This window comes from Microcebus murinus, chromosome 15 (assembly GCF_040939455.1).
Source record: "Microcebus murinus isolate Inina chromosome 15, M.murinus_Inina_mat1.0, whole genome shotgun sequence".
In the NCBI taxonomy this organism is placed as follows: Eukaryota; Metazoa; Chordata; class Mammalia; order Primates; family Cheirogaleidae; genus Microcebus; species Microcebus murinus.
The window spans coordinates 23,966,159-23,980,828 of record NC_134118.1 but is presented as its reverse complement, the minus strand read 5'-3'; the positions used below and the strand labels follow the sequence as shown (position 1 = coordinate 23,980,828).

Sequence of the window (14,670 nt, the reverse complement as noted above, 5' to 3'; positions counted from 1 at the left end):
CCCTAGTCCAGGAGGCGTGGTCTGGTCTTCTCCATCCAGTAAAGAGTGATTAATAGCAACCCCTACTTTCATACTAGCTCAACAGGAAGTCAGCCCCAGTGAGGGCATCTGAGAACCCTGGAAGGATTGGTGGTGTGGGTTCCTCTAGGATATTGCCCTTCATTCCTTCTCCAGGCCGCATCCTCCCCCCTTAGGTAAGTGGTTTGTCTGTCAAACCATCAGGTAGAACATTTCGAAGGTCACAAGACAAAAGCAATTGCCAGTTTGCTTTGTTTCCAATTGCACTTTTATTTCCACACAAAAAAATCTACTTGTAGAAGGTAGAGAATTGCCATGAATACCACACACCATTCAGACTTAGCAGAAAGCAAATGAGGGCACGAGATGGATGGACTCAGCTGCCACGGTCCCCAGTGACTGGGAAGGGAAGGCAGAGCAGATCTAACAGGGTAGCTGGATCTTGTGGGGACAGGAAAGCCCAGGGTCAGGGGAAAAACAACACAGACACTGCAGGGGGGGCCTTCAGCGAGGCAGGGGTGCACATGCTGGTGGCAGGGAGGCCCTGGCTTCCCTCCCCTTGCCCAAGCACACCACATCAATTGGGAGAAAGTTTGCCCGCAGTGTTCCCAGCAGCAATGGGCAGACACACTCCTAGCAGCAAGAGCACAGAAACATGGTAGGAGCAAAGGGCAAAGCAGTCTGGGGGTTATGGGCTGATTTTCAGCCCCAGACACAAAGCCAGCTCAGACTTCTGAATTTTTCCATCCTTGTTCACGTCGCAGTGACGCAAGAGGATTTCCCGGAACTTGTCAAGGTCCACCCCACTGATGCTGGGCTGAGGGTGACAAAAGTTACATGTCATTAGGCAAGCAAGTGCCAGTCTCACCCTTTACCACCCTCCCTGAAGCTCCCTAAGCTCAGGGGGTGTCCTGCCTTCTGAGAGCGCTTCAGAGGAGCCAGGCCACGGGGGAGTGAGGAAATGAGCCTGTCTCCTCAGCCTGCCAAATGCTGCCAAGTGTAAGTTTTCTGCATTAGCTTCATTTCTCAGCATGTCCCTTCTGGCAAAAGAAAAAAAAAAAGAAAAAGAAAAAAGTCTATTTCCACATCACTTCCCTGCAGTTCTTATAGAAAGCCTACCTTATTAGCAACCATAATAAAGATATTTTGCTTCAAAGTAGAGAATCATGATCATAAATTCCATCTCGCAACACTGATGAGAGAAGACACATTTTATTATCTCCCTGCGGGAGTTTTTTGTGACTCTCATTTTTAAAAAGGTTATACTGAATGGAAATCTAACTAGAACATTATGTTGTTGAGCTAGGGATATAAAATTTATTCCAAAGGATATTTTATAGGGGCTAAGAAGAAATGTTAGCTAGAAATGTGATGCATCCTAGCTAGGAAAAGTTTTTGACCTTAAGCTCAAAAGCCTGCAAAGTGAGCAATGCTTAAACTACTTGATTCTCCATAGGTTATTTCATTTAATTTTCACAATAAGCCTAGGAGGTAAATAATTACACCTCTATTACAGATGAGGAAACAGAGGGTCAGAGAGAGCTTAAATATCTTGCCAAACTAAAAGTTGTGGTAGCATTTTTGATCCCAAGCCTCTGACTCCAGCTGAGTTCTTATTCCACTATTTCACACCATTGCCACGGAGGAAAGGCTGGCCTAATGAAGCCATGTGAATTGTGATGAATCTAAACTTTAAAGTCAAAGTGCAGAGAGAAAGAGAAACCCAACTAATAAGATGTCCAAGCTCCTTGATTACTGCAATAATTTTATGAGTGAACGGAGAAGACAACTACCTGCAGGGTTTGATTTCTGGGACACTGAGCAGAGTTTCCCACCACCCAAACCTGCCCCAAGCTTTCCTCACTTCCAAAGAAATATTTAAAAGATCTTCAGTAGGGAACAAAACTTTTCATTCCTTAACTAGAGAGGTACATTAAGACACAATAATTTGCACTGTCCAACAGGGTCAATGATACCAAATCTATCCCTGATAGCAAGTTTTAAACAGGGAGAAGGATGGAAGAGAGCAACAGAAACTGGGAATAAACACCAGAGTGGTGTAGGATTCAGGGAGATAGCAGGAGGTCAGAGGATCTGGGGCCAGAAGATAAACTTGGCCAAATTCATTTCTATGTCGAGGGTGCCCTGAATGATGGGACTGTGAGGCGGAGATGTAACACATTGGCAATAGGTTCCCTTGGTTGGGACTCACAAGGATAGTTCCTTGGCAATACCAGGTAAGTATAGGTGCAGCCCAAGGAAATATGGCTCAGAGATCCTGAAAAAGGTATGCTGCACTCCGAGGCCCCATGTTAGCTCATTTGTTGTACAGTTGCAAAGTGGGGATGTTGCTTTTCAGCATCTCCAATGACTTGTTGCTGTAACTTTTCTCCAATAAGTGGCACCTTGCCCTGGGATCCTTTTGGCAAATCCTACTCTTAGAAAAGACTCAAGTGGTAGTCACTTACACATTAGCACGAATTCATTTGCCAATGTACTTACCTCATTCAAACTATTCTAAGTTTTTTTGTGAATTGAAGAATAATAAGCTTTGTTTCCTGCCATAGTAATTATTTCCTTCAAGCAAGTGGGAAATATTTTTGATGTGTGAATGTGTGTGTATGTCGGGGCGTGGGAGGGTATAAATGTGGATGTATGTAAGGGAAGTTTCTTTAAACCTTTAAGTATATTTTTAATGCTGGGCAACTCAGTATGAGTCAGGAGCATGTGTCACCTGAAATCATTAGGGTCTCAGTCTTAATAACAGTTTTAATAACAAGTCACCAATTTAAGTTCAGGTAGGTTTCTGATTTAAGGGCTCTATACATATTACCTCTAATCTTCAGAACAACCGTAAGGGGTTGTATCTATTTTCAATGTTAATTTACAGAGGAGTAAACTAAAGCACAGAGAGGCTAATTAACCTACCCACTGTCACACAGCTGGCACATATTGGCACCAGGCTACAAACTCACAGGGAGGCCCCAGTGTGCATCACTACACTGTGTCATGATCTTTTATCTAAAAATGTTACTTTTTTCTCATTCATTGCATGGGAAAGTGTGAAAGTGGACTTGAGGTAAAAATCGATTGAAAACTGCTTATCTGCCTCCTTTAATCCTGGCAATAGGGGGGACCTCTGGGGCCTGGCCCTCTCTGTCCATTGCTTGCCCATAGTAGGTGCTCAATTACATCTGTGGAATTGGTGAGTGACTGTCCTCAAATGCAGTCTTCATGTTTTTGTCACATGCCCTCTCTTTCCTGTACATTCCAATTATCTTGAAACAATGAAAGCAAGCTCCAAGCCCTCTATTAACCAGCACTCCCCAAATCTCTGTCCTAGAGGCCCTGCACCATGTTCTATTAGAAGGACTGCATTATAGTTTTGATGGTGGTAAGTGCATTTTATTGTAATCCACTCATGATGATTTTCTACCAGAAAAAAAAAAAAAAGAATATTTAATTCTCCAGAACCTCATTCTCTAACTGTGCAAAGTTACGATTTTCTCTGTCTCCACTTTGCTATTTACTGGCCACACAGGTGTCTGAAAACATTGAGTTGCCAGGCAGAGGCCAAGGCATTACTGCTTAAGATGTCAATCCAGGCCCCTACCAATAAAGCTCTGCTTGTCACCAAGAAATAATGATAATAAATCCCACATCCAGGCCAGTCCTGTCCCCTGTTTCTTCCCATTATCACCTGCCACTGCTATTTAAAATGAAAATAAGGGATTATGTTGGTTTTCCTTTAGGATATTTCACCAGGCAAATGGATGTGACTCCTCGGATATGAAGGAAGTCTCCTAGAGAGTGTCATACCAGGTGGTTGTGCTGTCATTTGAGAAGCTCAGGAAGAACTTCTTGGGTTTGCCAACTGTCTTCCCATCACCAGTTCCCACAATGCCCAACATTCTTTCGCTAGATATTCACTTTTTTGGATTACATTGCCTTCTTCTTGCCACTCATCCTCTCTTTGAAAGGTTGCTTATCAGCCAAGGGATAGCAGCACATTAAGTCACTAACATCATAGTGAGAAAATATATGATGTCTATACCAGAACCTTCTTTGATAGATAAATCTGATTCAAAATGAAGTCACCATCATTGGCTTTCTGGGTAGGGAGGAGAAGAAAATCAGGGTTGGAGGAAAGGACTTCACAGAAGGAAATGAGAAAGCATGTCTGCTCATTCATCAAAAGTTGGCTAAAATTTGACAATGGGTGCCAGAAATTGTAAAGTGTACAAACCACTTGACTTAGTAATTCTATTCCCAGGAAAAGGCCAGGGACAGAGGAAGATTTATGCACAAGGATATTCATTATAGTGTTATTTTGAATCACAGACATGGAAAACAATCTAAATTATTCACAATAGGGGAATGTTTAGGTAAGTTATGATCTAACTAAAGATGAAATAGTATATGGTTGCTGAATGACCATTACTATTATTCTATTAATATAATAGATTCTATATAGTATACTATATATATCATATATAATATCATATTATAAATACTACTATTTGGTATAATCTCAACTATATATATAAAACATACATAGGAGAGAAACCAGTTCATAGTGAGTCTTCGAGTGTAGAGGTTATGTTTCTGTATTTTTTCTCTCTTTTCAAATTTCTCTATGATGTATTTATTATTTCTACAATTTAAAAAGTAATAATAAAAATTGTGCTAAGGGCTAGTTCTTTGGAGAAGCACATTTTAGATTTACTCCTTTAGATTAGGTAACGTCCCCTCTTGTCAACCATCTTCCTGTCAATAGCAAAGAAAAGGAGATTCAGTGTCTAGCAGGGAAAAGAAGGAACTTTAGGAAAGGCCTGGGGGCAGGAACCCTCCTCACCCCCAGGCAGACATCAGGGTCATCTCTGGCAGCCCATTTGTTTGGCTTCCAATATTATTGTTCACATTTCTACCTCTTCTTGGGAAATCTTGGATTTCTTGCCTTTGCACTTTCTAGTTTAAGCTGTATATTCTTGTGTTGATTTTTGTACTGTGCTAAGTGAGTTGCAGGCTCTTAAAAAATCTTTTGCTGAAATTATTGTGCATATCAATGGAATATTACTCAATCCTAAGAAATGACAATGAGCTAGCGCCATTTATGCTATCCTGGATTAAGCTTAAACCTGTAATACAAAGCGAGACAACACAGGATTTGGGAAAGGGGCTATACACCTATTCGCCATCAAATTGGTACTGATTGACTAAAACTACGGTGCTCAAAAAATGGTAGTGTTCAACAGGGATTGGAGGGGGGAGACCCACGTATTAAGAAAGTGGCGAGCATTGTAGGGGGAGAAGGGATTACCTCTATCCCTTTTTAGGGAGAGATAAAGACATACATTGTAACCAAAATGTCTGAAAAAAAATCTGTAATCGGGAAGTGGGCAGGTGGAAGGGGGGAGGAGGGGAAGGGTATGTACTCACACGGGTGGGTTCAGTGCACACTGTCTGGAGGCTGACACGCTAGAAGCTCTGGCATAGCGAGGTGGAGGATGGGGGGCAGGGGCAAGATATGTAACCCTACCAATATTTGTACTCCCATAATATGAAGAAATAAAAAAAATTATTGTGTATATGATTAACAATATTGTATCATATACTTAAAATTTTGCTGTGAGGGTATATGGTATGTTAAGTGCTCTTACCATAAAAGGGAAAACAAACAAAAAAAAGGGAGGGGCAGGGCTGGAGAAACTTTTGCAGATGATGGATAAGTTTATGGCATTATAGGTGATGATGGTTTCATAAGTGTATCCGTATTCCCGAACACATCAAATTATATATAAAAGTACAGCTTTTTTACATCAATCATATATCAATAAGTTGGTTAAAAATAAGAAATTGTGTCTGTTGCTTCAGGGACTTCCTGTCTCTTCAGACTGACAGAGGACTTGGATACCATTTTTCAGAGCTTGAGAATTGGGGTTTTTTGGTAATCAAATAATCTTGTTAATACAGAGTCAACATATGCATCATGTATGGTTGTTCAAGAATTAAAAGACAATAAAATAAGCTTACTTCAGCATTATTACTGCGAACATCAAAGACCTTGACCCAGGCTGTAAACTTAGAAAGTGGGTCAACTCCTTGCTGATCCGATGATCATTCTCTGATAGTTGCTTTTAATATAAATTTCAGATATTGATTTGTTTACTTGTCAATGAAGCTTTCTTATAAAATATAAATAAAGAAAAAAGTCACAGGAGAAGACTCTTTATAAAGCCAAGAAATGTCAGATTCAACTAATGGTCATTCTCTTGGCTACATCTGTCAAATTATATGGTGAATATTTTTAAAGAAACCTAAAAGACTAAGAAAGATCAAAAATAAGACTAGGAAAAACACAATAAAGGTATGCACCTTCAATTATCTGGCATCAGAGGAGAATCAACTATTGTGTACATACTTTTTAGCTCAACAAATCATCTGGAGAACCCTGATAAATTACTTTTGTATTACTGATCACAGTCTGACTCAGTCCTTAGAAACTAGCTCTGTCTCAAATTGGCTGCTGCTTACACTGGGAGGTGCCTTTTTGCCGCCTCAGCAGCTCCACTGAAATAGAGAGGCAAGGACAAAAGGGGTGGGGATCTTCTGATTTCCCATGGAGGTGATAAGAGTTCATTAAAGAGCCAGGCTGGCCTCTGCTCTCCACTAATCTTTTTGGTTGGTCTAGAACTTGTCCTTTGTTTTAATTGTCTCTGGAAACAAAATGTCTACTATGTTGTTGGTTTGGATTTTACTTCCATCTTCTCCTATGGACCTTTGGAAACTATTGTCAAACTCAGTGACAACTGAAAGGCAGAATCATTGAAAATTCTTAAGATTATCCATATTCAAAAGTGATGATTTTTAAGAGCAAATCCAGCAAAATTACACTGGATATAGGTATCTGGGCTTTCTCTTAGAAAAATCATACAGAAATAGCAAAGATCATAGTAACTGAAGTTGTGAGAGCTATATCAGTTTCCAGTTTATTTGTGATATAGTCATAACAACTAATATTTATTGAATTCTCAATAATAATCTAGTATTACAGATAATATTAGTCATGTAGCATAATACTTATATGCTTTATAAAGACTTTCTTCCATAATCTATATGAAAACATTATGGAGATAGGTTCTATAATAATTCCCATCTTTCAGATGCTAAAACTGAGGTTTGGAGATGCTAAGTGATTTGTACAAGGTCACATTGCCTGCGTGTGGTAAAACCTGGTCTGCAACCCAGGATGATCGGCTTAGAACCTGAATTCTTAGCTTGAGTTCTTATCAGCTTCTTGACTTTTACTTGTCTTTATTTTTAATATTTTTCTACAATATGCAGAGGTAATTTTATAATCAGAAAAGAAAGTAAAAAATTTTAAATTATGCATTCTAAAATTTTAAATTATGCATGTAAGTTAATTGCCATCTGACATAGTCATACCTATTTTTTAAAAACAAGCTGTCTTTGGCACAGTCTTCTTTTACATGATTATTTTGAACAGGATTGTCCAGTATAATGGCGTGGCCATGTGTTGAGCTGAGGATTCCTCTTGTGAAATTTCCTTTCAATTGCTAACTATTCTGAAGCTCAGAAATGTATTCTAAAGATGACAACAGCTTTGTTCTAACAAAATAACAAAGATCATTATTTTTGTAAATCATACTATATTCCAGGGACTGTGATAGATGTCTATGCTATTCCTAGTCTTCACACAGCCTTGGTAAGTAGATATTACTGTGCCCATTTGTTTGGACCTCATGACAGGCATCAGAGAGTTTAAGTAACTTGCCCACAGACATACTGATAATAAATGGCTGATCTGAAATTAAAGCTCAGATCTGCTAGAGTCCAAAGCACTGTCTACCATCTTATACTGCCTCATCTGCAAAAAGTTTTTAATTAATTCTTTTTATAGAAAAGGAAAGGAAAAAGAAGAGAGCAAAACTTAGGGCACAAAAGAGGAGTAAGAGCAGCCACCACCACCATGGCAGCCCCTCTGGAAATCACTATTGCAAAATCTGTGCATCAGATGGAAACTGATTCAAGCAGAGCTCAATCCCTCAGCCCTGTCCGGCTGCCTCCCACAGACTGGCAAAGATATGGGATGTCCGAAAATGCTTTCAGCAACAAAAGACACATCAGCGCCCCTCCACCCCTGCAAGTTTGTTTCCCTACAAATTTGAGATAAGACTAAAGAAGGAAAAAGAAAGATTCTTTTGGTTAAGGACTGATTGCTCACTCCAGCTGGGCATCCACACTGACTGCTAGGCTGCGTGTACAGACCATGGAAAAGCAGCAGGCCTGGGGGTGTGTATGGATCTGAAGCCCCCCGGCTCTACACTCAGGTGGTTACTGACCCCCAGCTCTACTGCACAGAGGTGGCCAGGCAGCTCTCCAAAACAGGCTTGCCGTCCCATTCATTCTATCAAAAGCAAATTACAACTCTAATTTGGCAAGTTCTTCTGCCATACAACTTTAATATCCCATAGATAATTACTCAGTTTGTAATTACAGAAGTCATTCTGGCATGAAATACATAATGAGTAGAATGAGATTTTCCTTTAGCATCCAATGTAAAAGGCAATAATACCACACCCATACCCATCACTTATTCTGGCTACGCAAATGTCGGTGAAATCTCCACAGAGGTTGCTCCTGTTGCAGGAGCAACAAGTGAAGGGAGAAGTTGAAGAGGCAAGGGACCAGTTGGGATGGGAACAACAAAATTTGGGAGTCTTAGAAGACATCTCAGTCACCCAGATGTCAGAAAGAATATTGCCCATGCCTGCTCAGTCACAGTATTTGAACTTCCTGCAGATTTATGCAAAAATTAATATCTGGATACCTTTTCTGTTGCAAGGCTCCATGGTTTCAATCAGATTTTCCAAGAGGTATGGAACTCCAAAAACAATCAATAATAGCTATTCTAATTCATCACCATCTGGGCCAACAAGGACACAATTATTTCATCCTGAGCAAACTTTTAAAATTTCCAAAAAATGCAAGACTACTAAATTCATTATTTACGTGGTCCCATGGAAAAGGAGGGATTGGAAATTATCTGCTTAACTGGATCACACAGCCAGTCAATACAGTTCACCAGGATCTCAAAGGAAATTGTTTTATAAAACATTGTCTACCTTACATAAGGCAGCTATGTAATGTAAATATAATCTAAATTGCATCAACCCCCCCACCACCACCACCAAACAGTAATGTCTCAACAGGTGAGTAACCATCTTAGACTAGGTGTTAGAGAAGCCCCTTGGCAAAAAAATATTAGAACCCTGAAGATGAAATTTATGACATAAAATTAAATTAAAATTTTTGTTATTCTAATAACTGAGTTCAGGGAAAAGAAGTAGTTTCTGTAATCAAAAAATAAAACAGTAAGATATTCATTGGCACTGCAGTGCTTTGGTAAAATAGATGACCTTTAAGTGATAATAAAAAGATGTCTCTATGGTAGTTTCATGTAATTTAAACTGCAAACAATCTAAAGAAAGCAAGGGAGGTTTGTTAGGTTTCATAGAAGTTCAAAGGTTATTAAATAGACTACATCCCTAGATTTTTTCTCCAACATTAACCTCCAGTCCCACTGGTTTCCACAAATGAACAATGGCACCCCCATTTCACGGTGAGAATAATCTGCACAGCTTCATGAAATCACCTGGACAAGCTCCATCATGTCTTTGACAAACCCATCCACTTCCGGGCCTTCTAGGGCTCCCGTTTTACTCTGAAAGACAAAAGATTCAATCACCCAAATATCATTTTCTGAAGTAAAAAAGCTAAAGAATAAATTAGGCAAATAGACCAAATCAGTATTCTTGTGTAACTGCAAACTGAGTTAGAAAATGGCATGTTCCAATTTATGTTTTTCATGTAGGATGTGAATGTTCCACATGAATTAAAATAACTCATTGGAAATAGCTCCATGTAGCCAAATGAGAAGCAGCAGTTTTGAGTTCCTTGGCTCTTGCAAATAGCATTCACATGACATATACTGACTTTACTTGCTTCACAGATACTAGGCTCCAGTTCAAATGTGTTAATTGTACATCATATTGATTCTCCGAAGGATAGGTTGAAATTTTTTTATTTTGTTTTATGATTTAGCAATGACTTGGTGATTATTGAAATACAGATTTTAAATCAAGGGAGACCACATTGAAAGAGCATATTAGAATTATGATTTAGTCTATACAGAGATCTTTATTGTTTCTACCCATTTTACAAACCCATGCAGGCCTGAACATCTATTAAATACAATACATACTAAAATATTTCAGTTTCTTCCCTTCAGTTCCACTTATGACAATTCATCCACTCTCTTCATGTTTTCTCAATCTTGAACCTTTAACGGATCATTTTAAAAATTCCATTCCCTTAGTGTATTTACCAAACACTTGTATACTCTCATGAAAGTTTTATAAATCTGAATCAATTTAATTTTCATAACAGCCCAATGAGATAAGTATTATTATTATCCTTATCACCCTAATTTTACAAATAAGAGAAACAAAGCACAGGGAGGTCGAGGAAATGCCCAAGGTCGCACGGCTAATAAGCCAGGATTCAAACCTAAGTAATTGGTCACAGAGGCCACATGCTTAACCACCTGTGTGCTACACTACCTCTCCCAGGTGAGACTCTTTTCTGCTCAGAATATGACACAGAGATATTGAGTCCGATTAGTTTTAGGGAGACATCTCTATGACCTTTCCCAACTTTCTGCTTTTTTTGCTTCCTGAATTATCCTACCAAGTCCTCAGGAAATTCAATCTCTTTGCCATACTTGGTGCCTTAGAATTTTTATTGTCTTCCCTCTAAAGAAGGATCAAATAATTGGTCCTATAAGAAAAATAGTTTTTATGACAAATAGGTGTGACTTTGCCTCTGTTTCTTTGGGTTAAATATGGGGGATTTTTTGTTTGTTTTACATACTATTATAAATGGACTTTTAGTACTATAAGGAGAAAACTTCTCTTAGTTTGAATCCAAGAAGCAAAAAAATATTGTGATTTTTTTTTTTCTTCTCAACCATAAAACACTCCTTTGGCTATTTTTACTTGATTCTCAGAAGCTATATAGAGAAGCAGAGGGTACTTTGGCTTAGAGACACAAAGTGAGATTGCTATTCATCATATAAGTTTGGGGTCTGTGGGTAGGATGACCCCACACAGGAGCTAAACAATCTTCCTACCCAAAGATGGCCAGCACAATATCGAGACACACTTACAACATCATAGTGGGCAAAGATTTTCTCAAAGTCTCTCTTCCTTTCTTCAGTAGAACAAGCCTGTATATGGACAAAAACTTAATGTCAGTCCAGCAATGTGAAACTTCAGTTGTACAATTTTTTTCAGGGTCCTGGGCAACTTTTATAAACTTTGAGTCAATGACCCTCAAGATTGCTGAATTCTACTCAGAGCTTTGTCACTTTCTAAATAAGTTATTAGATAAAAGGTAGGACAAATGGATACTTACCTTTCTTCTCTCCTCAAATTCAGAGAGAAAGATGAATGACATAAACCCATCTAGAGAAATGTCACTACTTACATCCATTTTAAATTGGAGAAGGAAGTTTTCCTGAAGAGCCAAAATCCTAAATGGAAAAAATGAAAATTCACATGATAATCTATCAGCTCTCAGTTATAAGCAAATTTATAGCTCTGGTGTGTGGAAAGAACAGACAATTTCCACACTGTCCCACAGAACAGAATAGGTGCTTAAAATGCAGGAATTCCTACATCACAAAAATAAAGAAATTAATTGGGAGAGACTCATAAGAATTAGTAGACACCACAGAGAGACTTAAAAATTCCTCGTGTTGAAAAATGACAGAGTATAGGCATCTGAAAATTCTCTCCTCCATAAAAGCAATGAGGAAGCTGTAAAAATAGTCAGAATAATTTTTTCAGAACTCTGGGAAATAGTTAAAATCTTACAATAATCTAGGGAGTGTTTATTCTGAAAAAATAGCTGAATCTTGGTAAGAGCAATGAAGGTTGTGGCATTTAACTTACCCCAACACATATTATATACAGAACCTGTTAGTAAAGACTGGGAGAGTTACTGGTTCCAGGCATTTAAGAAAATCTCTGTCCACTTACAAACTAACCATTGAGATACCGAACAGAGACTTCAATGGACACATGTGACAAAGAATACGGACTTTATACAATTAGTTCAGAAAAACCACTAAACAAATAAACAACAACAAAAATCATCAACAACAAACATATCCTATAAGAAATTCTAAAGGGAGTCCTTCAGGCCGAAATGAAGGGGATCCTAGACAGTAACTTGAATCCACAAATAAAGAGAAAAAATAAAGAGCACCAGTAGAGGTAACTATAGAAGCAAATATAAAAGACAGCATAAAAGTATTTTTTGTTTGTAACTTTTTTGTGCTATCTGATTTAAAAGGCAATTTTGTAAAACAATAATTAAAAATCTGTGGTTTTGGGCACACAATGTGTAAAGATGTAATTTTAACAACACGAAGGAGAAGGGAGGGATTTCAACTATTTATGATAGAAGTAACATTTTGGTACAATATTGAAATTAGTCAATATTAATCCAAAATTAGATTTGTTCTAAATTAAGATGTTAATCATAATCCCCCAGGCAACCACTAAGAAAATAACTCAAAAAACATACAATAAGAGAAATAAGTGAATTGAAATAGTACACTAGAAAATATCCATTTAACATAAAGAAGGTAATAATGGAGGAATTGAAGAACAAAAAAGACACAAGACACAGAGAAAACAAATAGCAAAGTAGCAAACAAATTCTAACTTATCAATAATTGCATAAAATATATGTAAATTAAATACTCCCCTAAAAGCAGAGATTTGCAGAATGGAAAGAAAGAAGTAAAACTGTATCTATTTATAAATGACACAATCTTGTATATAGAAATTCCTAAGAACTCCAACAAAAAACTATGAGAGCTAATAAACAAATAGCAAGTTTAGAGGATACGAGATCAATACAAAAATTCAATCACCAATCTAAAAAAGGAATTAAGAATACCATTCTCTTCAGCATAAAAAATAATAAAATGCTTAATAAATTTAACAAAAGAGGTGCAACTCATAGACTGAAGACTTCAAAACATCATTGAAAGAAATTAAAGAAGCACTAAGTAAAAGGAAAGACATCCCATGTTCATATATTGGAAGACTGAATATTGTTAAGATGAGAATATTCCCCAAATTGATCTATAGATTCAAAACAATCTTCATCAAGACCTAAGTAGGCTTTTTTGCAGAAATTGACAATCTGATCCTAAGATTCATGTGGATATGCAAATGACCCAAAATAGCCAGAATAATCTTAGAAAACGAAGAACAGATGGGAGACTCACACTTTTGATTTCAAAACTTGCTTATAGGCCAGGTGCAGTGGCTCACACCTGTAATCCTAGCACTGTGGGAGGCCGAGGTGGATGGATCACTGAAGGGTCAGGAGTTTGAAACCAACCTGAGCAAGATGGAGACCCCGTCTCTACTAAAAATAGAAACAAATTAATTGGCCAACTAAAAATATAAATAGAAAAAAATTAGCCAGGCATGGTGGCACATGCCTGTAGTCCCAGCTACTCCAGATGCTGAGGCAGAAGGACTGCTTGAGCCCAGGAGTTTGAGGTTGCTGTGAGATAAGCTGATGCCACTGCACTCTAGCCGGGACAACATAGTGAAACTCTGTCTCAAAAAAAACAAAAAAAAAACTTGCTTACAAATCTATGGAATCAAGACAATTTGGTACTTTTATGAAAACAGACAGTAGATAAATGGAATAGAATTGAGAGTCCAGAAATAAACTGATACATACATTATGGTCAATTGATTTTCTGCAAGGCTGTCAAGACCATTCAGTAAGGAAAGAATAGTCTTTTCAAGAAATAGTGTTGGGACAAGTAAACATCCACATGTAAAAGAATAAAATTGAACCTCCACCTTACACCATATAAAAAATTAACATGAAATGGATCATAGACCAAAACATAAAACAGAAACAATAAAATTTTTAGAAGGAAACACGGGTAAATCTCCATAGCTTGGATTTTGGCAATGGTTTTCTAGATATGACACCTAAAACAAAAACAACAAAAAACAAATTGGACTTCATGAAAATCAAAAACTTTTGCACTTCAAAGGACACCATCAAGAAAATGAAAATACAACTCACAGTATGGGAAAAAGTATTTTCTGATTATGTATCTGGATACTAGACTAAACTATCTGGTCTACTACTCAGGATATAGAAAGAACTCTTACAACTCAACAATAAAAGCACAAATAACCAAATTTTTTAAATGGGCAAAAGATCTGAACAGATATTTCTTTAAAAAAGATCTACAAATGGCCAGTAAACACATGACAATATGCTCAAAATCATTAGTCACTAGGAAAATGCGAATCAAAACCACAATGAGATACCACTTCACATCCACTAGGATAACCATAATCAAAATATGCAAACAATAACAAGTGCTGATTAGAATGAAGAAATTAAAACCCTCTTACATTGTTAGTGGGAATGTAAAATGGTGCAGCCACTTTGGAAAATAATATTGCAGTTCCTCAGAAAATTAAACATAGAATTACTATAATAAACCAAAAATCTCACTCC

The 14,670-nt window shown here is 37.7% G+C and overlaps 1 protein-coding gene across 1 annotated transcript in view; it reads right to left on the bottom strand.

Moving 5' to 3' along the window:
• Window positions 1-263: 263 nt before the first annotated feature.
• SCGN (secretagogin, EF-hand calcium binding protein) overlaps window positions 264-14,670 on the bottom strand; it is a 44,854-nt gene continuing 30,447 nt past the window's right edge. The window contains exons 8-11 of the mRNA XM_012741395.2: window positions 11,587-11,632; window positions 11,267-11,326; window positions 9,695-9,763; window positions 264-835 (exon numbers count right to left, since the gene is read on the bottom strand). Coding sequence (XP_012596849.1) covers window positions 707-835; window positions 9,695-9,763; window positions 11,267-11,326; window positions 11,587-11,632 — 304 coding nt within the window. The 3' untranslated portion in view covers window positions 264-706. The remainder of the gene's footprint in view (window positions 836-9,694; window positions 9,764-11,266; window positions 11,327-11,586; window positions 11,633-14,670) is intronic.